This window comes from Melospiza georgiana, chromosome 7 (assembly GCF_028018845.1).
Source record: "Melospiza georgiana isolate bMelGeo1 chromosome 7, bMelGeo1.pri, whole genome shotgun sequence".
In the NCBI taxonomy this organism is placed as follows: domain Eukaryota; kingdom Metazoa; phylum Chordata; class Aves; order Passeriformes; family Passerellidae; genus Melospiza; species Melospiza georgiana.
In genome coordinates, this window is record NC_080436.1 from 39,676,392 (window position 1) to 39,700,949 (window position 24,558).

At 47.1% G+C, this 24,558-nt stretch overlaps 1 protein-coding gene across 3 annotated transcripts; it reads right to left on the bottom strand.

The window, feature by feature from the left end:
* Positions 1–1,284: 1,284 nt before the first annotated feature.
* Positions 1,285–21,725, bottom strand: STAM2 (signal transducing adaptor molecule 2). 3 transcript variants are annotated; one of them, XM_058028286.1, is made up of 14 exons: positions 21,632–21,725; positions 16,710–16,794; positions 14,290–14,365; positions 13,194–13,289; positions 10,211–10,357; positions 9,316–9,385; positions 8,793–8,979; positions 8,025–8,119; positions 7,552–7,631; positions 7,302–7,389; positions 6,853–6,907; positions 5,726–5,879; positions 4,609–4,766; positions 1,285–3,951 (listed from the first exon to the last, which is right to left on the bottom strand). In XM_058028286.1, exons 1-14 carry the CDS (start codon positions 21,669–21,671, stop codon positions 3,768–3,770), a joined length of 1,515 nt encoding a protein of 504 aa, XP_057884269.1. In that variant the 5' UTR covers positions 21,672–21,725; the 3' UTR covers positions 1,285–3,767. The 3 variants fall into 3 exon arrangements, with proteins under 3 accessions (XP_057884269.1, XP_057884268.1, XP_057884270.1); XM_058028285.1 differs by having other exon boundaries at positions 7,552–7,634; XM_058028287.1 differs by lacking the exon at positions 21,632–21,725 and having other exon boundaries at positions 7,552–7,634; positions 16,730–16,784.
* Between the last annotated feature and the right edge of the window lie 2,833 nt (positions 21,726–24,558).

Below are 24,558 nucleotides of genomic sequence, written 5' to 3' on the forward strand. Positions count from 1 at the left end.
TGCACACCCTCACTGACACTGGGATGGGCAGAGCAGGATTGTGCACACCCTCACTCACTGACACTGGGATGGGCAGGATTGTGCACACCCTCACTGACACTGGGATGGGCAGAGCAGGATTGTGCACACCCTCACTGACACTGGGATGGGCAGGATTGTGCACACCCTCACACTGGGATGGGCAGGATTGTGCACACCCTTGCTCACTGACACTGGGATGGGCAGGATTGTGCACACCCTCACTCACTGACACTGGGATGGGCAGAGCAGGATTGTGCACACCCTTGCTCACACTGGGATGGGCAGAGCAGGATTGTGCACACCCTCGCTCACACGAGCACAGCCAGTTTCCTCCTGCCTCACTCCAGACACCAAATCCTTCCATCCTTGGCTGAAAGGAGCAGCCTGGTTTCTGTGGCCGAGGTGAATGTGGGTCACTCAGGCTGTGGTCTAAATGAGATTATTTTTACATTCAGTTTCATCACTGAATTGGTCCTAGGAAGGCATTTCTGTTGAAACATTAACCGTGAGGTGGCTGATTTCCCAGGGAAATATTCTCTCCAGAGACACCATGGATTCAGAAGGGAAAACAAGCCAGTATTTCCCAGTAATTCAGGATATGATCTGGCTTTTTAAAGGTTGACTTCCAGCCTGAAGTGACCCTAAATCAACACACTGGGGTGAGAAGGGCTGTAAAAAAAAAGGATGAAAACCAGTGACTGATGTGTAAATGACAATTTTTGGGGCTCTTTGCAGGCATTTGTGGTGTCCCCACACAGCCTCAGCAGCAGGATGAAAGCCCAGGGATGCACCCTGATTGTTTAGGATGAGCCAGAAATTTTCAGGTGTTTCTGGTGTCCATGCACAGCCTCCCAGCAGGGCTAAAGCCCAGGGAGTCACCCTCGTTTTTGGCATCAGCCAGAATTCTCAGGTGTTTCTGGTGTCCATGCACAACCTCAGCAGCAGGATAAAAGCCCAGGGATTCCTTATTTTCTGGGATGAGCCAGAATTCTCAGGCAGGACCACGGACTCAGCTCTTCCTCTCTGAGCAGGGAATTCTCCAGGGTGTGTTGGTGAACAAACGTTGCTCATCCCACAGACACTCTCAGTGCAAGAGGGGCAGTGCCTGCACAGGGAGCTCTTAGAAAAGATGCACAGATGAAAACAAGGGAAGAAAATCATCTTGATGTCAGGAAATGACCCCTGAGAGAGGCCACAGAGTCCCACAAGCCCAGGCCATCCCCACCAAACCCTGCAGCACAAAGAACACACAAGAGCACGTGGAAGGTTTGAATAATCTGATTTTTACCATTATTTCTGGAGCCAATTGGAGAGACAAAGCGTGGCTGACATCAGGTGACAGAGCACAAGCCCTCAGAGCACTCTGGGGTGACAAACTGAACAGACACAACAGGTCCCCAGCTCACACCAAAGGAAATGGATCTCACAGTGACACTTAACACCCATGAAACAAATATACCACGTGGAAAGTCTCCTTAGAAAGGTTCCTATGTTAAGGGTTTGTATGAAAAAGCAGGAGTTCTCCACCCTGAATTCCTGATAGAAAACAGCAGGTAGAAACCTAAGGTAGAAATCTGGAGTTAGAGAAATCCTTTGGCAGCATGTTCAGTTACAATCAGGCCTTAAAAATAAATATGATCATGTCTAGAAGTATGAAGAGAAACACCAACCCCCTCTAAATACACTGGTTTAATAATAATTAAATTATTTTACACTATCTACAAGTTGCATATCACAGAGTTAGGAGTAGAAGAGGTGACAGAAGGACAAATCCTGCTTTTATAAAAGTTCAGGCATGTGTGGAGCTGTGTAGAAAATCTCAGACAAATGAGTATATACATTATTTATACTTAACAATTAACATCATCAAATCACATCTGGCTGGCTCAATTGAAGATTTCTCTTGGCCCAAAGCTCAGAATCCAAAAAAACACCAATTTAAATTTCCTAACAAACATGGAGAATTGATAGCAACGAGAGCAAGGTCTAGTTCTACCCCAAACCAACTTGGAACAAAGTAAACTCTGACAAATAAAAGCTCCAAACAATAAGAATTTGGAACAGCAGCATTGAAATAAACTCATTTCCTCAGAAGACACAAGGAACAAGTTATCAGAACACTTCAGTATTGCCACGTGAGTTATTTGTACTGAGCTACTTCCAGGGCAAGGATCAAGACAAATTAATGTCCAAAGGAAAGACAAAATCCTCCTTCCAATTGCACACATTTCAATAAAAAGTGATTTAAAGAGCACTTTTTGCATGAGCACGAGGCTGCAAATATAAGGTCAAGATAGCAAATAATTAAATAAAGGAGGTGCTGAGTGAAGGGTGGGTTTGGTCACTCAGCAGCCTGGGAGTTCCAGTCTGGGATGAAGTTTATACATCAAAAATGCTTATTCAGACATCTGGGAGCTTCCTGCATTTAATGGGGATGTTTTTATCAGTAATTTGCTTCCATTATTTCCCCAAACCAAGGATTATCCCTCAGCAGAGGTGGTTAAAAGCAGGATAAATGTGACCATGCTCCAGTGAGGAGGTAAACAGGAGGATGAAGTGATTTTTTTGTTCAGCAGTTGAAACAAGAAAAAGAAGGAATTCCCACATTCCCAAAGGATAATCCAGCTCATGTGCTCCCTTGGACAAACCCCACCCTTCAAAAAGTGCATCAGGGAAGAAATTCTTGGATTCCTTTTCTCCCCAGCTCCGAGGCAATCCCTGCTGCAGGGAAAGGCTCTGGATTTCCTGTGCACAGGAGCCCAATCCCACGCCCAGCACGTGGGATGGCCTCAAACCCCCCTTCCCAGTGGTGCAGAGCTGCTCTGGGCTCAGGGCTGGCTGAGACATGGACACAGGGGCAGAGAGAGGAAATCCAAGGGAGGCAGAACCCCCCGGTCCCATCAGGAGGGTTCCTGTCCCACTCAGCTCCCCCTGCAAAGGGAACAGACCCTCAGAGGCTTCAGCAGCTTCAAACACTCTCCAGCCCCTCCTTTCCCACAAGGAATCCCAACGCTCCTTCACTTCTACATCCATCCAGAAAGGAAAACTGAAGAGAGATCCTGTGAGTTCCTGGCTCAGCCCCTTGGATCCACCTGGAGCATCCCCTGCCTGCCCTTGCCCAGGAGCCTCGTGCTGGCAGTGCCACCTCTGCCAAGACACCGGGGAATGTGAGGAAAACTTCTTTTCCTCAAGAAAAACACAGCAATCCTCTGTGATTTCCAAAACACTGTTAAACCCCTCTTTTCCTCCTATTTCCACAGGGCTGTGGTCCTGAGGGCAGAGTTTCCTCTTGCAGCTGGAGCCAGGGACCCCTCGGATTGCGCAGAGCGTCCTTCAGGAAGGGGACTCCGGAGTGCAGAGGTTCCCTAAAGCCACTGGGACACAAGGATCACAGAAGACACCAGAGGAGGCAAAGCAACAGCATCTCAGCATCCTCAAGCTTCCAGAAACACATTGCAAAGAGAATTATTTTGGGACAATCTTTCAAAGATTCACAAGTGACGTTTCCTGAAAGCGCAGGGAAAGAGGAAAAAAAAGGGACTCGGAGGAACGGGGAATTATTTTAAACCATCCCCTAATCTAGTTCAGGATGCAAAAATGCAAATAACCATCAGAGCTGGTGCCTATTTTTACTCTGCACCACCCTAACACAGCGAGCTGGGCTATTTGAGAGGAAGATGGACTTGGATATCCACGGCAGGGACTCCCAAAGACCGCCGAGCTCGGAACTCCTCCATCCCGGCTGTTCACAGCAGGGGCTGCTGATGGAAACTGGGCTGCTGCTGGAGCAGGGAGTGAGCAGGCAGTGCCACGGGGTAAGCTGCTCCCTGGTTGCTCTGGAACGCTGCCATGTCCACGCCCATCTGGTGCTGGGGGAAGGCGGCGGTGCCACTCGGGAAGGGCTGCGGCAGCGCGGGCTCGGGGCCGGGGCTGCGGGGACACAACACCAACCACGCTCACAGGGACAGCCCAGGGACACCTCAGCACCAAGGGCACCCCCAAAACGAGCTGGGAGCCCCCAAAATATGTACATTTGACCAAAAAGGTCACTTTGGAAGCAATTTCATGTTTTGCCGGCTGCAAAAATACAGTTTTTGACATACACGCTCTCAACTTCAATCAGCTCTGGCCTTGCACTTTCCCTCCAGTCACTCCTCCATGTTAATAAACAGTTTCCCAGGAATTCCATACCTTTCATGCCTCTAACATGGCAGTTTTTTATGGCTTTTGCACTAAGAAACATTTTCACCCTCAAAATTCTTCCAGCATCTCAATAATTCTACTATGTAACTTTTCCTTTTCAACTTACTCTTGCTCTTCAACTTACTCTTTAACTTACTCCTACTATTTAATTTTCAATCTTTGGTGCTGAGTGCTTAAAGCCAAGATCAGAAGTTCCTTTTCAACCTTCCTGGGAAATCTCCTTGTGCAGGATCAGTTTCACCCAGAATAATGCTGTCATTGCTCCCTGGTTTACTAAAATCGGTATTTTCCTCTCAAAAATGACGTGTCACTAAATGTAAATGCCACAAAAACATGCAAAGTGGCAGAATTCCCCCCAGGAAGAAGAAATTGCTGGGCCCATACCTTAAATAAGCAGCTGGAGGTGGCTGAGTGGCTGCAGAGTTGATGCTCTGGGGCAGGGACCTCACCTGGGCCACCTGCTCGGGGGCCAGGCCGTACCCTGGGGACATGGACACCCCCTGGATCATGTAATTCCCACTGGGAGGCTGCACAGGATACGACTGCAAAGCAAAGCAAAGCCAGCAGATTTGGTGCTCAGCAAGCTTTGGAGTGAACCCACCAGAATATTCTACAGCTGGAAGCCAAACCTGCACTTTCTGCCAATTCTGGTTTAAATAATGCAAGATTCCCTCCAAATCCAGGTGGCACGGGCTGGAGCTGCTGCTGGGGGCTGCATTTGGGATAAACAGGTTTGTCCCAAATAAAGCCCAGCATTATCCTGCATTTCTAGGCACCAGTCTTGGGAGGAAACAGCAAACTCCAGCTGCCTGTTGGCTTAAATTACTTTGTAACCTCCAAATATAATGAATTTTCCATCGTTACTGGAGTTAAGGACACGGAATTACTTTTAACTGACATATTTTCAGATCTAGCAGTTGCCATGGCAACTATTCTTTTCCCACTGAACAATTAACATGAAAGTAAAATTCATTTCAAGTAAAAACCCTCATTCTGTGCTTTTTGAAAATCTCTCCTTCCCCTCCATGTTTATTCCTTAAGCCATCATTAGGGACAGTGTAAAACAGTTTGGAGCACAAATACCACATGTTTAGAACTGATACAAAATGTTCATTTTTCTAAGGGCAAAAGGAGCTAAAAGCAGAGTGTTTCTATATTTAGCAAAAAATACACTTGGGATTAATAGACTGATAGCCCAGTTCCCTCCCATCCCCACCATGAGATAAGAAGGGAACATTTTACTTGGAGATTGACATGACTCACAGCAAGAATACCCACCAGGCTGCTGCAACACCCAATCCCAACTGCAAGGAATGAATTATGGAAGGGATCTGCTGGAATTCTCAACAGTGGCCAAGCAAAACCTTCTGTTCCAGTGCATAAATCCCAATTTCTTGCAAAGGCAATGTCAGACTGCTCGTGGGCTCCCTTTGGTTTTTGCTGTGGTTTTTTTAAAGCAGGGATAAGCAGCAGGGAATTTCCAGATCCCAGGGACACTGACCTGCACAGAGACCCCAGAGGAGGTGGGTGGGAATTGTGCAGGGTGCTGGAGTTTGGAGTAGGCTGAGTACATGGGGCTCTCATTCATCAGTTTGTTGTAGAGCTCCAGAGCTTCCAGAACCTTCACGTTCAGCTCGGATAACTCGGAATGTTTCCTGTTCCAAAACAAATGGAGAGGGCACTGAGCTGCTGGGACATCTTGCATGGGGAGGAAAGACCAGTGCTGCATGAAATGTGCAAGAGAAATAAGCCTCTGAAAGGTAAAAGGTCATTTTTAACCCATTAATATTGAAAAATTGCTGTTGTGTGACTGGAAGGAAAATCCAAGAGCTGCACAATCACTGGTGGCACCAAACCAGCAACTCCCAGGTGGAATTCCCTGTTCTTTCACCCTCAAATATCCCCAGGAGTCACAGAATCATGGAATGGTTTGGGATGGAAGGGATCTTACAAGATTTCATTCTAACCTTCTGCCATGGGCACCTCCCAGTGTCCCAAATTTCAGCTGAATCCCAAAATTCCAGAATGGTTTGGGTGGGAAGGAGCTTAAGGCCCATCCAGTGCCACCCTGGCATGGCAGGGACACCTCCCACTGTCCCAGCTGCTCCAGCCTGGCCTTGGGCACTGCCAGGGATCCAGGGGCAGCCCCAGCTGCTCTGGCAATCCCAGCCCAGGCAGGAATTCCCAGTTCCCAGTGTCCCATCCATGCCTGCCCTCTGGCACTGGGAGCCATTCCCTGGCTCCTGTCCCTCCATCCCTTGTCCCCAGTCCCTCTCCATTTTCCTGATCAGCCCCTTCAGGCACTGGGCAGCCAAACCTGAGGAGGGAGAGGTGAGGAAAACCTGGAATAATCACCAACAGGCTGAAAATTCCAACCTCTGGACAGCCTGGACAAGGCTACAGGCACAAAATGCCAAAGTAAAAAAGCACCCATGACCTGTGCAGGGAATTTTGGGAGAGCAGCAGTCAAATCTCAGTGCACACACTCAGAACTTGATATTTCAGCATTAAAAAATAAAGTTGTTATGTTTTTCTTGCAAGGTTTTCTAGCTCAGGAGATGAAAGTACCAAGGAAATCTCATTAAACCTGCCCAATTTGAAGGAAATGAGTGAATAAATTGTGCTCACCTATCTATCTCTTCTAGTTTTTCATCTATCATTGGACCCATCTGCTGGCAGATATCTGTGAAGACAAAGTGTTGAGGCAGTTGATGTCTTGCACAATTAAATGTTTAAATGCAGCCAGAAATATTTTATCCAACTACTGTAAAATTATTTTCTTATTTATTTCAGGGTTGGGACTGGTAGATGCATCTTGCAAAGCTCAGGCATTTTACAGAGCTGGGAGTTATGCAAATGACTCTGCTAAACGTGGAGCTGGCTTGGAACTATTAAAAAAATTCAAATTATCCCCAGAGCCCCACACTCCCACGGTGAAATAAGTGTTCTCCAGCACTGTTAGTACAGAGCACAGCTCCCCTAAGCTTAAAATAAACACAAAGAACTCCCAGCTCAATCCACAAAAGGTAATTGTGAGAAGAAGTCATAAAAAAGAGCTCATTTAGTGCTGCAAGTACCTTCTGAGTTGAGAAGATCTGGGGAATCAAGCTTTAAATCTGTGGGATCTATGCTCTGAAGTACCTGCAGTGTTTTATCCATCTTATCCTGAAAGGGAAGCCAAGATGAAGAACTCTGATTTCCCAGCCATGCCAAGATTGGTTTAACATTCAAATAAAAGTTCTTTATAGAAAAAGAATCATCTGCCAGCATTCAGCACTGAAGGAATGTAAAAGCCCAGCAATATTTTATTTTAAAGTGGCTTCATACCTCATCAATATAAACTGGCTCAGGTTCTGCTTTCTTAATTTCTTCTGCAGTGTCCTCAGGAACAGAGATTTTATCCACAGCTGCTGGAAGAACAGAGATGAGTTTCTTTTCTCTCTGTTGCTGTGATAACTTCAAACAAACATTTGCTCCTTGTTATTTTTCTGTGTGAAAAGACACTGTGACATTTGAAATGGCAATTTGCTGGATTTGTAAATATGTTGCTGACAAGGAATTATGGTGAATCGAACCAAATTTCTGTCACAGAACATGGTAATAACTTCAAAGAGAAACAGAGACAGAAATTAAGGGGAGTTCTGGAATATCTGTGCTTGATTGTTTGAAACAAGGGCAGGGTGTCTCTGAATTCTTTCCTGGGGCTGATAGAGGAGATTGTTTTGCTGCTGGGCTAATTAGGATTGCAGCACTGAGCTGCCTGTGCAAGGATCCATCCATCACTTCAGCAGGTAACTCACCTGCCTCGGGCTCCACAGACAAGTCAGAGGTGACAAAATTGGATGGGAACAGCCCCACTCCCCTGTGGTTCTCCCCCTTCCACCAGTTGGCATCGCTGGGGAAATAAAAAGGGTTACACAGCTCAGGGGGAAAACAGCCAGAGACACATTTGGGGTTTTTACTGAAAATCTGAGGTACACAGACATATTTGGTGGGTTTTTTACCAAAACCCTGTGATATCTAAGAGAGAACTTGGCAGGGATTAAGCACAAAGCCAAACAGGGGCTGGGGCACAGGGGAGGGAAGGGAGGAAGAGGAGTCAGGGGATCACTGAAAATTGAACACAATCCATCAAATCTTTATATTGATTACTTGCCAGCCCTTTAAAATTGTAATATCCCTAGAGGTGTTAACAACAATCATTGTTTTAGCTATTTTAAATCAGTTTTATTCTTGGCAAATCTGATTCTTGCTAGCCAGAGGTTTAACAGCTGCTGGAAGCAGATGGAATGTGATGCCAGTGCATTTTCTTATGTCAGACAACCAACTAAGATTTATCTTCCAAACTACAAATTGGATGAAATACTTGAGGTTCTCCCTGCACTAAAAAAGATTTGAGGTCAGAAACAAGGAATTTGGGAAGATAAAAGGAAGAGAAAGGGATGTGAGGCAGGGCAGAGTGACAATGACATTTCTGTGAGGGGGAAAAAGCATCAGAGGAAAAATGTGCTACCCTGAGAGAAACAAGAGTGGTGGAACAAAGTCAGCTCCACCTGAGTGTATTGTACCTGTCATCCAAAACAAAAATAATTTCTCCACTTTTAAAGGTGAGCTCATTGTCCTCCACAGCTTCAAAGTCATACAGAGCTCGCACCTTCCTCAGGCTCTGGGGGTTCTGTGCCATTTCTGCAGGTGGGTACAAGGATTTGGTCTCCAGCTGCTGCTGCTTCTGCTCTTGCAAAGACAATTCAATGGCTGCAGAGATGAAGAGAACAGGTTTGAGGGGTTTACCCCTGCAGACAAAGCAGTTTGCTTGTTTGATTTAACAAAACCAGGATTTATTGGTTTATTTAAACAAGGTCTGTGTCTGCTGCTGTAGGACTGGAAGCTAACATTTAAAATGCTGTGTGATGGGGAGGAATGTGCCTTAGCCCACATCCCCATGGATGAGGGAAACACCTGGAATGCCACAATTCCCAACCCACTGTGGCATTGATTTCAATCCTGTGCAGCAGGAAAGAGCCCAAATTCCCATTTCTGCTTTTTAACCAAACTTCTGGAGTCCAACCCAAGGCTGAGACAGCAACTCACCTTTAGCTATATCCTCATCTTCTTTGGATTTACTGGATGAGGAGCCATTCTTAGCAGCACTGGTGGAGGCCTGCAAAGGTGGGACAACAGAGGGACAAATGACAATGACATCTCCATAGTTTGGTATTTTTAAAAATTAGCACTGAGTTGTTCCTGATCAGGTGAATTATGGAATCCAGGTGATCTCAGAAATAAAAGTCACCACTCTTCAGGCTTGTTTCTGTTTTCAGCAGGAAAAAAAAAAGTAAAAGAAATACTGAGATTTAATTGAAATAACTGATTTTATTGACATAATTATTTTAGTCATATTTATTACAGTGAGACTACTCACTTAAATGATTCTTTCCACTTTTATGCTCCCTTCAAGAGACAAGATGCTGCAGTTGGGAGCTGCTGACTGAAATCCTACAATTCTCCCCAGCAGCACAGTGAAATCATCCCTGGAGTTTTCATTCCCACCAGGAACTGGAATTGGGTGCCAGTGCCCAACTCTGCCATGTTCCTGCCATATGTTTTACACATAGATCAGATTTAGAAGTGAAAACATCTTTGTGGAGGGAGGAGGGATTGTAAAAGTTAAAAAACTCACAGTGTTTGTAAAAGTTAAAAAACCCTCTGTGTTTCATACAGAGGGAAGTAAACTTTGTGTGAGTAAATTGTAATAGAAATTGTAGTTTCAATTTTCAGGACTGAATAATGTGGAAATATTTAGAAGTATCAAGAAGTCAGGAAAAAACCACCTGGCATTTCTGCTGTCAGATTGGGCACAACAAACCACCAGAAGTGAAAAATAAAGCACTCCAAACCCAGGCCAACTCCTGGGACAAACAGGAAAAGGGGATTTGGGAAAGGACACCAGAGCCTGGGACCATCCCTGTCCCACAGCAGCTCTCACCTGGGACCCTGCTGCAGGGAAGGTGACCCCCTCTTCCTTCAGGGATTTGATGGTTGCAGATATTAAACTGCATTGTGGGTCTTTCTGGAATTCTTCTGACCACTCCACCATGAGGGTTTTTAGCTTTTCACTCACTTTTGGGTGAGCCTGGAAGAACAAAATTGGATAAAAAGGGATTTTTGAGCCTCAAAATAAACAGGAGGAGCCGTTACCAAAATTGTTACCAAACACATTTTACTATAAATATGCTTAATTATTAATAATTGTGTAGCTTGAGAAGATTTGGGGAGCAGAGTGTAGAATACCTGACCTTTTATACCCTGATCTGATATTCCAGAGAACATGCTGAGCTCCTGGAGCACCAATTCTGGAGAAATTCAAGCTGCCTACCACACTTATCCCAAATTTCTGCCTCTCTGTGTTACTCACCCTCCATTTAACCTCAATTTTCTCTTCATTCCTTCTCAAGTGTGTTGTTTTCCACTTCCCAGCCACAACAACTGGTCTGGTATAAGCCACTGTCTTCCCCTACAAGAACTCCTCCAAGAAATCCTCCATGAAACCTCTCCCTAGAAGAAATCTTCCAAGAACTCCTCCAAGAACACCTTCCCTACAAGAAATCCTACAAGAAGTCTTTCCCTACAAGAAATCCTTCCCTCCAATAAATCTTTCCCTCTAAGAAATCCTCCAAGAAATCTTTCCCTACAAGAAATCCTCCAAGAAATCTTTTCCTACAAGAACTCCTTCAAGAAATCTTTCCCTACAAGAACTCCTCCAAGAAATCTTTTCCTACAAGAACTCCTCCAAGGAATCTTTCCCTCCCATCCACCTTTTCTGGCCTCTGCAGTTTCTCCTCAGATGTCAGGACAGCTTTGTCCCAGCTGAGAGACCCTCACAAACCCCTGATCTGTGTCTCCTTGAAGCAGCTTCTCCCACAAAAAGGAATTATCCATGGGGACAATCCATGGGGACAGTTTTTATTCCCAAACTGGAGCTGAGCTGGTAAAAGAAGATGATTTGCTTGGAGTGGGGGCAAACCAAGATCAATTTATGCTCTGCCTGAAATTTCTGTGGCACCCCCAGATCCTGGCACTGGGACAAGATTCCCACCCCAAGGAATCAGATCCCAGCATGGGCTGAGCAGGGAGGGCACTGCCAGGTGCCAGGCTCCAACCTGCCTTTTTAACCAGAAACTTTGCTGGGCTCAGGAGCAGCACAAAGATGTTTGTCACACTTGGCTAAACTCATTTTCTCATGGAAAAGAGGAGAAAAGCCCAATTTTATTCATTATTCCTCCAAGGGGGCAGAGCTGGGGATAAAGGGTCAGTATTTCCCAAGAACACAGAACTTGTGCTCCAGAACCCATCCCTGGGACGGACCCCAGGGTTCCAGCACATCCCTGGGTGGGATCCCAGGGTCCCTGCCCACCCCTGGGTGGGATCCCAGCACTCCTGCCCACCCCTGGGTGGGATCTCAGGATCCTCTGCCCATCCCTGGGTGGGATCCCAGCACTCCTGCCCACCCCTGGCTGGGATCCCATCACTCCTGCCCATCCCTGGGAGGGATCCCAGCACTCCTGCCCACCCCTGGGTGGGATCCCACCACTCCTGCCCACTCCTGGCTGGGATCCCACCACTCCTGCCCACTCCTGGCTGGGATCCCACCACTCCTGCCCACCCCTGGGTGGGATCTCAGGGTCCTCTGCCCATCCCTGGGTGGGATCCCATCACTCCTGCCCATCCCTGGTGGGATCCCAGCACTCCTGCCCATCCCTGGGAGGGATCCCAGCACTCCTGCCCATCCCTGGGAGGGATCCCAGCACTCCTGCCCACCCCTGGGTGGGATCCCAGGGTTCCAGCACATCCCTGGGTGGGATCCCAGCACTCCTGCCCACCCCTGGGTGGGATCCCATCACTCCTGCCCATCCCTGGCTGGGATCCCAACATTCCTGCCCACCCCTGGGTGGGACCCCTGCCCATCCCTGGCTGGGATCCCTGCATTCCTGCCCATCCCTGGGTGGGATCCCATCACTCCTGCCCACCCCTGGGAGGGATCCCATCACTCCTGCCCACCCCTGGGAGGGATCCCATCACTCCTGCCCATCCCTGGGTGGGATCCCATCACTCCTGCCCACCCCTGGCTGGGATCCCATCACTCCTGCCCACCCCTGGCTGGGATCCCAGCACTCCTGCCCACCCCTGGCTGGGATCCCTGCCCATCCCTGGCTGGGACCCCTGCCCATCCCTGGTTGCTGAAGGTCAGTGTGAGCCCCAGGATGCACCCTGCCTAATGGGAACACAGGCAGCACTTGCAGACCTATTTTCCCACAAAAGCCAGAAACACAAGAGCTGTGAACTCATTTTGCTTCCCAGCAATTTTATTACTTTCCTTAATTGCTTTGCTCAGCCTCTGATGATTGCAGGGATCTGAAAACTCCTTTTTAACCCATTAACCAGGTTTGTCTCCAAGTGGAGCAGTAATTAGGGAAAAGCTGCTCCTGCTTACTCAATTCTTACAGCCACATTTAGAGCCCAGCAGCTGCTTGACCACAACCATTTCAGTCTCCTTTTCCTGGTTATTTTCTCATTCAACATTCCCAGAATCTCTAAAAAACTAAAAAGGATTGTCTGTAACTTCATCCTTTCCCTTATACAAATGTATTTCACTTCCTCATAATTTTCCCTTTCACTTCAGCCCAGGAATTTCCTTCAAGCCCAATAAAAACTCTCCTCAAGAAAAACTGCACTTATCATGATCACATTAATGGGGCTTAGGAACACAGATTTTAATTAAAATTGCTCATGTAATTTTGTAAAAGTGTGAAGGATTATCAGCTGTCAGCTCTTTAACAGATTATTTTTTCACAGTAAAAATGACACAAATTTCAGTGAAAACACAGAAAATGTGCATTAACTACAACATTAATTTGGAGAAATTACCAAAATAATCTTTCCCCAGGAAATTGAGGTTCATAAACAATTACCTTGTTTATTATAGCTCGAGCTTCAGTGGCAAAATCCCTGGAGCAAACCTCCAAGTGGAAAATCTTCCCACAGTTTGACACACAGGCTCCTAAAAGCTGACAGCAGAAACACAATTGGGAAAATGCAGGGAAAAAAGTACAAATAATCCAAAATATAAATAGTGCAAATAAAAAGAAGAGTGCAAATAACCAAAAATAAGGGGGAAAATGCAAAAAAAAAAAAAGAGTGCAAAGAATCCAAAATTTCAAAAAGTGAAAATAAAAAAGGGTGCAAATAATCCAAAATAAGAAAAAAAGGTGGAAATTTTAAAAAATAGTGCAAATAATCCAGAATAAGATAAAAAGATGCAAATTTAAAAAAAGAATGTAAGTAATACAAAATAAGGAAAAAATGGCAAATTTAAAAAAGAGTGCAAATATTCCAAAATAAGGGAAAAAAGTACAATTTTAAAAACAGTGCAAATAATAATAAACTGCAAATAAAAAAGAGTCCAAATAAACCAAACTAAAGAAAAAAGTGCAAATAAAAAGGACTGCAAATAATCCAAAATCAGGAAAAAAGTGAAAAATAAAGAGTGCAAATAAACAAAAAAAGGAAAAAAACCTGCAATTAAATCAAATTTTATATAATATATATATAATCCAATAATCCGTAATTTCAAAAAGTGAAAATAAAAAAGGGTGCAAATAATCCAAAATAAGGAAAAAAGTGAAAAATAAAGAGTACAAATAAACCAAAAAAAAGGAAAAGAAACTGCAATTAAAAAAAGTGCAAATAATCCAAAATAAGGGAAAAAAGTGTAAATTTAAAAAAAAAGGCTGCAAATATTCCAAAATAAGAAAAAAAAATGTGCTAATTAAAAAATACTACAAATAATCCAAAATTAGAAAAGTGCAAATAAATAAGAGTGCAAATAATCCAAAATAAGAAAGAAAAATGCAAATAAAAAAAAAGGGTGCAAATAATCTAAAATGAAAGGTAAATCCAGCACAGACCCTGATTTACTGAGGTTAATCAAGGTGTTAATGAATTGCTCAGTAAATATTTAATTGCTGCATGCCATGAGGTTTTGGGGGGAATTTGGGATTTACTCACTGTGAGAGCCTGCAGAGCCACGTGGGGAACTTTGTGATTCATCCTCTTCATGATGGCTTTAAGGCAATCCTTGGCTCTGCAAAGGAGCAAGAAATTCTGGAGAAATGGGAGGCACAGGAGCTGTGCAAGGAATGAGCCCAAACTCCACCAGAACTGAACCAAAATGGCACCAAAGCTGAGATTATAGGGTGAAAATGGCACCAAAACTGAGATTATTGGGTGAAAATGGCACCAAAGCTGAGATTATTGGGTGAAAATGGCTCCAAAACTGAGATTATTGAGTGAAAATGGCACCAAAACTGAGATTATTGGGTGAAAATGGCACCAAAGCTGAGATTATTGGGTGAAAATGGCACCAAAGCTGAGCTTAGTGAGTGAAAATGGCACCAAAACTGAGCTTAGTGAGTGAAAATGGCACCAAAACTGAGATTATTGAGTGAAAATGGCACCAAAACTGAGATTATTGGGTGAAAATGGCACCAAAACTGAAATTATTGAGTGAAAATGGCACCAAAACTGAGATTATTGAGTGAAAATGGCACCAAAGCTGAGCTGATTGGGTGAAAATGTCACCAAAGCTGAGCCTACTGAGCAAAAATGTCACCAAAGCTGAGCCTAATGAACCAAAATGCCACCAAACCTGAAACTACTGAGCAAAAATGTCACCAAAGCTGAGCTTAAGGAACAAAAATGCCACCACACCTGAGCCTGCTGAATGAAAACGTCACCAAACTGAGCCTCTCAGGGCTGGGCAGATTTGCCCCCTGAGCAGTCTGTCTGTCTGTCTGTCTGTCTGTCCTCAGCTGGGAGCTGGAGTGGCAGAAATTCCCCTTATCCCTGGCATTCCACATCCATTGCCAAAGCTGCAGCCAGCCAGGAAGGGAAGCAATGGCAAGGCTGGGGCAGACAGGGAAGGGAATGTCCCACAAAAGGAGAGGATCCAGTAAATGGGTATTTCATGGAATTCATTCATTCCCAGCTCCTGGGTCCCCTTTCCCTCAGCCTGAGGACACAAAGGTTGCCATCATTTGTTTCAGCACAATCTGAGGTGAGAGGAGAATAATAAAGAATAATAAAGAATAATAAAGAATAATAAAGAATAATAAAGAATAATAAAGAGCTTTTTAAATGCTGCTGCTGAGGGGTTTGCACACTTGAAATGAGCATTAATGGCTGGCAAGAGCTCAGGCACATCAAAGCTTCATTAACACTCGTATTTGGAACATTTAAAAACATGAAATCCTGGAAAAAAAAAAGCTGATGCAGCATTTAAAAAATAGTATCACTGCCAGATACTTGAGCTGCTGTTTTAGCAAAGCACAGAAAAGCCTCTGTGCCAGAAAAATACATTTTTAGTCCTAATATTTTCATTTTATTTCATGTACAAACCATTCAGCAAAGTCAACTCAGTTATGTTAAGTTGTATTTTTATTTAGGGTAGGCAAAAATCTTCATTATTCTCAAGGGCAGAAAGGAAGAAAATGACACAAAATTGAATTAAAAATATGCCAGCAGCAGTGGCATTTAAAATTCAGAATTTGGGATTTTAATTTCTATACAAATATATATATTTACATTTAATTATGCATTTTATATACTTCTATTTCTGCATATGCATTTTTTTTTAAATCACTGAATTTTTTATAACATCCCTTCCTCCAAAACCAGATTTAAAACAGTTCCCTCTACAAAACTCTTGTGGCACTAAAAAAAAATTTGATTTTTAATAAAGGACACAAAGGACATTTTTTTTTCCTTCAGGACTAAAGATTCCCAGACTGAACAGATTTGCTGTTAATGCTTGTGGCAGGTAATCAATTAAAATCAAAACAAAACAACCAAAAAAACCCAATTTTAATGTTAAACAGAACTGCTGAAAATTCTGAGTTGCTTAAAAATTCTAATTAACCGAAGATTAATTCCAGAATTAATCTTAGAAATTGAAGATTAATTCCAAATTTAAAAGATGTTATCACTCAAAAACTCAGCAAATATTTCTGGCCACTACAGAATCACTGAAATTCCATTGAAGTTCCACTCAGGCTAAAGTGATTCCAAGTGATTTGTGCTTTGATCCCTGTTTTTCCCTTTTCTCTCCCATTTTTCCTGACAAGCAGGCACAGACAAACACCATGAAAGCCCCAGGTCCTTGCCAGGTGTTTTCCTGCCCAGAAATTGTTTCACTTTCTCTCCTGGCACAGCCACTTGCCCACATTTGTGCCAGATCATTAAATATGGATAACTCTGTGGAAAAAGCTGGAATGTGCTCAGCACACACAGACTGCTGTGCTCCAAACCCTCCTGGAACATTTCTCCCCAGGCATTTCCCAGCCAGCTCCATGAGTTTGGGAGGCTGCAGCTCTCTGGGCCATTTCCCTGCTCCCAGCACAGAATTCCCTGCAGTGCTGAGGGCAGCTTACCCATTGGGGGTGCTTCCAACCTTGTCACAAATGTCCATGATCAGCCCCCAGTCCTCACTGGTGTTGTACTCATTTGTGGCTTTTTCTGGAAAGGAAAAGGAGATTTATTAAGTGATTTGGTGCTTCAGTTCAGATTCTATCAATCAAATGTGTCCCTAATTAATATTTCATGGAATGATTTGGGTTGGAAGGGACGTTAAAGCTCATCTAGTCCCACTCACTCTATAGATTAATTAATAAGGCTTAATGGTATTTATTTGTGCTTTTCAGTTTTTATTAGCCAGCTTATTTAAATCCCAAGTTAATAAACAGCAAATTCAATATCTGATTGCATTTGCTGCTTCAAGATTAAGTTTCAAGCAACTAAACTCCATTTTATTTTGGCTGCTCAGCAGAAAGATTTCCAAAAAGGAAATCTTTTTCCAATATCCCAAATTCCTTTTGTTACAGATGTAAAAAACATGGAAATTTAGAATTTTGGCCATAATTAATCCTCACAGACTGGAATATTTACTTCAAGGAAGTACATATTATTTTGAAACCACAAACCTTCAGAACTAACCCCAAAAATGATGGCATTGCTAAATTTTTTTCTAAGTTCATCAATATTTTAGGGCACGAACAACAAATTCATGGATGATGTGGGAAATAAATGAGTGCCTGCAATTTTAAATACTTTAAAAAAAAAAAGGAAAATCAGTCTCTGGAAGTTGCAGATTCCCTGGATATGCAATCCCTGAGGAGTGGAAAGATTCCCAAGGATATCCTGAAGTACTTCCCAAGGATCCACTGAAATTTCCTGAGTGGAAATCACACCAGCTTTTCCTGCCAGGGCAGAAATAATCCCAACTCTCCCGTGGCAACAGGAGGGTTTGATGACCACAGGCTTCAGCTGCAAGAGTTCACCTGAGAATTTTTATGGAATTATTTTGGGTGGAAAAGCCTTCCAAGGTCACAGATTCCCAGCTGTGCCCATCCCACCCTGTCCCCAGCCCTGAGTGCCACCTCCAGAACTCCTGGGACACCCCCAGGGATGGGCACTGCAAACCTCCCTGGGCAGCTCCAATCCCTGAGCCCCCTTTCCATGGGGAAATTCCTGCTGTGCCCACCCTGAGCTGCCCTGGGCCAGCCTGAGGCCGCTCCCTCTGCTCCTGTCCCTGTTCCCCCTGGCTGTGCCCTCCTGGCAGGGAATTGTGCAGAGCCACAGGGTCCCCCTGATCTCCTTGGCCCACTCATGCCCATCCCAACCCAAGCTCAGCCCCAGCACACCCCACTCGGTGCTGCTCCCTCCCAGCTCCCAGCACATTCCCAAGGAGCCCATTCCCTCTGTGCTGGGAGCAGCCATGGGACCCCAGCTCTGTCCTTCCCAAGCTCTCAGGGATCTGCAAGTTTCCCTCCCTGCCAGCACGACAAACTGAGCAGCAGCTGCTCTTCTCCTTCCCTAAGTGCAGGAACAATCCTGAAGGGTAACTCCCTCACAGATGCTGAGCCAGAGCAGGAGCACATGTGGGAGGATGCATTTTCCAGGAGTTTCTCAGCACAGAGGGAACATAACCTTTAAAAACGTGGAATGACTTGTCCTCTGCAGCCCCCCAATTAATGAAGGAACATTAGACCTGAGCTGGCTTTCATGGAAACAATGATAAAAGCAGAATGAGCTGCTTGGGGTGCTTTGATAAAGAATTCCAGGGGCATTTTCCCTGGGTGAGCTCCCTGAGCTGAGCTGCTGTGTGGTTCCACAGGAACACTGCCAGCCCAGGAGAGGGGACAGCACTCACAGCAGCAGCTGGGAAGGGGCTGGGAATTGTTTGCTGCTCCCACTCCCAGAAGGAGAAAAGATTGGAGAGCTCTGCCCCAAAGCACTGCCACAGCTCCTCCAGGAAAGCAGCTGGGAACTGAGGGAAAGGGGGAAAAAAGGGAAAGGGGGAAAAGGGAAAGGGGGAAAAAGGAAAGGAGGGAAAAGGGAAAGGAGGGAAAAGGGGAAAAGGAAAAGGGAAAGGGGGAAAAGGGAAAGGGGGAAAAGGAAAAGGGGGAAAAGGAAAGGGGGGGAAAAGGAAGAGACTTTGCACTGAGTGAAAATTCTCAGGATCACCCCTGATCATTCCCACACCAGCCAGGGACCAGGGGATGTCCTCACCCCCTGTCACCAATCCCTGCAGGACCTCTCCAAGCTCCAGCAAACACCTCCTGGAGCCCTGCACGGCCCTGGAGAGAAGGGCAGGAAAACAAACTCCAGAGGGAAGGAGGCTGCTCCAGGGGTGAGGGGAGGGGAGAGGAGGACAGAGCTGGGCAAACAGTGAGAGCACGTGGAGCCTGAACACATCCAGACAAAATAATAACATTGGGGGAAATAATAACACTGGGGGAAATAATAACACTGGGGGAAATAATAACATTGGGAAAATAATAACATTGGGGGAAACAATAACATTGGGGGAAACAATAATACTAATAAAGATAAATACTAGAAAAGGAAAAAAGGAAATAAAACCTAAGAGAAATTAAAGCCCTTGAGGGCTGGGTTGGGTAGGAAAAGGAAGTTCCTTTTTCTCCACAGGTGCTCCAGAAAAGAGCAGCTCTGCATGAAGAGGCAGCTGGATCTGCCCCACTGCTGCAGCCAACAAAAGGCACCAAAATTCCAAACTCAGCACCTCCCCAGAGCATCCACATGTGATAATCTGATATCTTCCATGCTCGAATTTACAACAGAACACTGATTTCTTTAAAGCTTCTAATGACAAAGTTTTTCTGGAAAGGGACTTTAAGATTTAGCCCCAATAATTCAAGTTCCTATTGTGTTGCACATGCTAAATTTTAATAAGTGATAATAAAAATTATAACTATAAATATTAAATTATTAAAGGAAAAACACACTGAGTAAAGTTTAAGCAAACAGAGACCCAGTTTTGAAGTTCTGCAGCCTGGCAGTCCTTGAGGCATTTAAGTTTGTTAAAGAATCTTACAGAGTTCAAAAAAAATCCGCATGAACAAACACATCAGTTTGAGCCACGTGAAATGTGAGTGTGGTCAAACAGCACACTGCAGCAGGGAACTGAAATTGGAAGTAAAACAATAAATAAAATAAGAAACCAGCTCAACTTATACCACAAACAAACCAGAGACTGTGTGGCAACAAGAGCACTCAATCTCTCCCATTGTGGCAGGGACAAAAATCCCAGGAATGTTGAATTCTTCTCTTTCCTAGGATCCCACCAGGAAAGCTGAGCCCGGTGTCTCGTTTATTTCACTGCTTTTGTCAGGGCTGCCACTCAGAACAGGCCTTGTGGAACAAAGAAGTGACACTGAGCACGAGTGTAAGGCAGCACAAGTCAGGGCAGGACACAAACCAAAACAAGTGAGTCACCGTGCTCAGCCCAGGCCCAGGCAGGTTTTGTAACCCCTGAATTACAGAATATCCTGAACGGAGAAGATCCATGAGGGCGATCCAGCCCAGCTCCTGGCCCTGCACAGCCACCCCAACACTCCCACCGTGTGCCCAGGGAGGCTCTGGGGCAGCTGCTGGGAAGGAATCCTCGACAAAAGGAGGAAAAGCAGCAGATATTCCACAATTCCCTGGATGCCTGCAAACCCAGCAGCACAGAGACACCTCAGCCATGCTGGGAAAGCTGGGAAACTTGAGGAGTCAGAGCAAAACAGACACAAACCATTCCCTGATGCTGCTGAGGGAGAGGAGGGAGGGACTGAGGGATCCTCTCCCTGCCAGAGCCGCCAGCCCGGCCAGGATGGGGCAGGAGCAGCCAGGGATCCCTGAGCTGCAGTGCCCTGGGCCCAGCACGGCCACAGGAGCAAGCCCGGGATTATTTTGGGTGGAAAAGCCCTCCAAGGTCACAGAGTCCCAGCTGTGCCCATGCCCACCCTGTCCCCAGCCCTGAGTGCCACCTCCAGAATTGCTGGGACACCTCCAGGGATGGGCACTGCAAACCTCCCTGGGCAGCTCCAGTCCCTGAGCCCCCTTTCCATGGGGAAATTCCTGCTGTGCCCACCCTGAGCTGTCCTGGGCCAGCCTGAGGCCGTTCCCTCTGCTCCTGTCCCTGTTCCCCCCGGCTGTGCCCTCCTGGCAGGGAATTCCAGAGAGGGAAAAGATCCCTGGGGATCCTCCTGTGCTCCAGGTGAGCCCTGCCCGGCTCCCTCAGGGATTCTGCAGCCCTGCCCGGCTCCCTCAGGGATTCTGCAGCCCCTGCCCGGCTCCCTCAGGGATTCTGCAGCCCCTGCCCGGCTCCCTCAGGGATTCTGCAGCCCTGCCCGGCTCCCTCAGGGATTCTGCAGCCCCGGCCCGGCTCCCTCAGGGATTCTGCAGCCCCTGCCCAGGCCCGGCTCCCTCAGGGATTCTGCAGCCGTTCCCAGCTCCGTTCCCTTCCCTGGCCCCGCTCCAGCCCCTCAGGGTCCCTCCTGTCCCAGAGCTGTCCCCAGCCCTGGCGGTGCCCCAGCAGTGCCAGCACAGGGACGGGCACTGCCCTGTCCCACACCGGCCTTTTGCCTACCTGAGCACCCCTGGCTCCTGTTCAGCCGCTGGCCCAGCACCTCCCAGGGCCTTTTCCATCTCTCCAGACATTTCCAGCCCGGAGCGCTCCCAGGGCTGGCTGTGACCCAGAGCAGCCTCGCCCTCGCCGCCTGCCCAGCTCCTTCCCCATGGCTGCCGCCGCCTCAGGCCAGCCCTGCTCCCTCAGCACCCGGCCCAACCATGAACCGGCCATGGGAGCACTCGATCCTCCTCCGGATCATCCACTGACACCCAACGGGACCGAGACTGACACCGATCGGGAGAGCGGGGAGGGGAACGGGGAGAGGAAAAGAGGAGAAAAACAACGAGGAGGAAAAGGAAGCGGGAAAAGAGAAGGAAGAGGAGAAGGCAGGGGACGGGAGGCCGCCCCGCCTGCCCTGCACCGGGCGCAGCCGCTCACCCACGTCCTGCTCGAAGGGGTTGGCGGCGAAGAGCGGCATCTCTGCCCCCGGTGCCGCCGCCGCTCGCCCCGCACCGACTGACCCGGCCGGAGCCGCCGCCGCCGCCGCGCCCGCCCCGCCTCGGCCGCCCCGAGAGCCGGGCTGCCCGCCGCGCCCGACCGCCCCGCGCGGCCCGCGCCGCGCCCGCAGCGCCGCGAACCGCCGGGATGAGCGGCCGGGAGGGGAAACAGCGGAGCCGCCCGGCGGGCCGGGGGGGAACGGGGCCGGCGGCGGCCCCGGGAGCGCGGCGGCGGGGCAGGCACTGCGAGGGGCAGCCCCGCGGCGAGGGGGCCTCGCGGGGGCGGAGCCGACGGGGTGCTGCGTGTGCTCGTGACGTCAGGACGGCGCCTTGACGTCATGCGCCGCCATGTCGCGGCCGTGCTGAGGGGTCGCGGCGTCGCTCCGGGCTGTCCCCGGTTGTCCTTTAATTAACCGGAATTAAATCTTAATTAACCGGAATGAAAGCTGTCTGAGGGCGCAAATTGAGGGGGGAGTGCGGCTGAGGGGCAGCTGTGGCTGAGGGGACGGTGGGCGGTGATTCGTCCTGACATCCCAGGAGCAAAAGTTAAAAAAAAAAACATAAAAACTGCTAACCGTCGGAAATGCGGAACAATTTTCGCAAAGGGCTGCAGGGAGAAGAGGGTCATAAGGCAGGTCCTGTCTGATTGTTGTCAAGCGTGGAATACGTGTAGCTTTTGTCCATGAAGGATGTTATGTTATTTGATGTTCTTTGTAGGTTCCAGTTAGAATCAACAAGGACGATGGATCCGGTGAGGCAGAGCAGCAGCGAGCTCCCAGGGAATGCGGGATTCCTGTTCAGGAGGATTGATTTCCTGTGGTGGTGGATCAGGGAATGCAGGATTCCTGTTCAGGATTTCCCGTGGCGGTGGATCAGGGAATGCAGGATTCCTGTTCAGGATTTAATCTGGCAGTGGATCAGGGAATGCAGGATTCCTGTTCAGGATTTCCTGTGGTGGTGGATCAGGGAATGCAGGATTCCTGTTCAGGATTTAATCTGGCAGTGGATCAGGGAATGCAGGATTCCTGTTCAGGATTTCCCCTGGCAGTGGATCAGGGAATGCAGGATTCCTGTTCAGGATTTAATCTGGCAGTGGATCAGGGAATGCAGGATTCCTGTTCAGGATTTCCTGTGGTGGTGGATCAGGGAATGCAGGATTCCTGTTCAGGATTTCCCGTGGCAGTGGATCAGGGAATGCAGGATTCCTGTTCAGGATTTCCTGTGGCAGTGGATCAGGGAATGCAGGATTCCTGTTCAGGATTTCCCCTGGCAGTGGATCAGGGAATGCAGGATTCCTGTTCAGGATTTCCTGTGGCAGTGGATCAGGGAATGCAGGATTCCTGTTCAGGATTTCCCCTGGCAGTGGATCAGGGAATGCAGGATTCCAGGACCACATGACATCTGGCAGAGCCCCCAGGGCAAGGAAGATCCCACAATCCCCAATTCAGGAGCTGTGCATAAATCAGAAATCAGCTGTGGCTGGATAAAAGGGAATTCTGGCAGGGGGGAAGATCCCACCCCGAGGAACTGCCCGACCCAGAACAGGGGAAGGGAAAGGATTAATTAGCACGAGGAACAAGAGAATCATTAACCAGCAGGAGAGAGGGTGCTAATTAATAACTGACTGAGAGGACACCAATTAATAACCGGCCGAGGAGATGAGGGACAAGGGGTTGTGGTGGGGCGGTGGCAACCAGGGACATTCCATAGGGAAGGTGCCTCTGGAAGGCAGGGATGCCCCGGTGGCAGCACAGATTTTGGGATGTGTGCCCCCACGGCAGCAGCACAGGGCCCGGCCCTGGAGAAGGGCAGGAGCTCGGAATTCCAGCACAGATCACTGCAGCATTCCTAAAATCTTCCTGCATGAGTCAGTGACATTGCCCTGCTCACTCACCTCCAGTTTCAGGGTCACGTTCCTTTCCTCAGCTGTAACACCAAAGTGTAGACTCAGAGGTACCAAAGTTTCACTTGCATGTGTGAAAACAGTCTTTTCTAGCATCTTTTATACAGAATTTTAATTCTGATACTGAAATTAAGAGAAATTGAATGATACATGTGAAAAATTGGGAATTTTTATTATTAATTAAAATTTGAAGAGCACACTGATCTTCCTTCAAAAATTCAGCGTTTCATTTTTGTCATGATAACAATTCATATTTTTTGAACATTTTGTACATCAAAACATTGGTTTTTAAATCAGCTGTGATGGCCCGGGGTTATCAAAGCTTCTTTATCGAGGTTTTTATTCTGAAATTCCACGAAATCAGCAAGGTTGGAGGAAACCTTTGAGCTCAAGGCGTTCAGAGGGATGGGCTGTGGGGATCCGGTGGGTGGATCTCCCACCTGCCTGTTCCCCTCCCGTTTTCCAGGGATTTTTTCCAGGGATTTTTTCCCAGGGATTCCTGCTGTCTGCAGGGGGCACAGTTGCCTCACATTCCCGGCCACCCTTTGCCATCCCGATCCTGCCAGATTTTTTAGGCAAAATTTCCCGAGGTCTGAATTCACTAATTGCACCGAAACTTCTAATTTCGTGTCGTGAATCAGAGCGAGAGCGGCATTAATTGGTTTAATTGCCTTAAAAAAGGAATTATGAAGCCATTAGTGCAGGAAGGCACCAAACACTGATGTTGTCTGGCCAAAGTGGGAATTTGGAATGGATCCTGGTTAATTCCAGAGTTTGGGCTTTTAGGAGCTCCACACATCCCTACATGCGGTGCCACAGTCACAGCAGCTGGGTGTGGAAATTTAGGGATGGCTCCTCCATTTCCAGAGTTTTGTCACCTCAAGTCAAATGACACTTGGCTCTGTGGAGCTTTGCTCCATTTTTTACCTGGACAATGCATCCAAGAGCACCTGGAAAGGAAGGAT

Coding starts and splice junctions, on each gene's coding strand:
- STAM2 (XM_058028285.1), bottom strand. CDS start 21,671: ATGCCGCTCTTCGCCGCCAACCCCTTCGAGCAGGACGTGG. Junction 13,290..14,289: donor TGGCTCTGCAGGCTCTCACA/GTGAGTAAATCC, acceptor TTCTGCTGTCAG/CTTTTAGGAGCCTGTGTGTC. Junction 4,767..5,725: donor CCTCTGGGGTCTCTGTGCAG/GTCAGTGTCCCT, acceptor TTTGCTTTGCAG/TCGTATCCTGTGCAGCCTCC.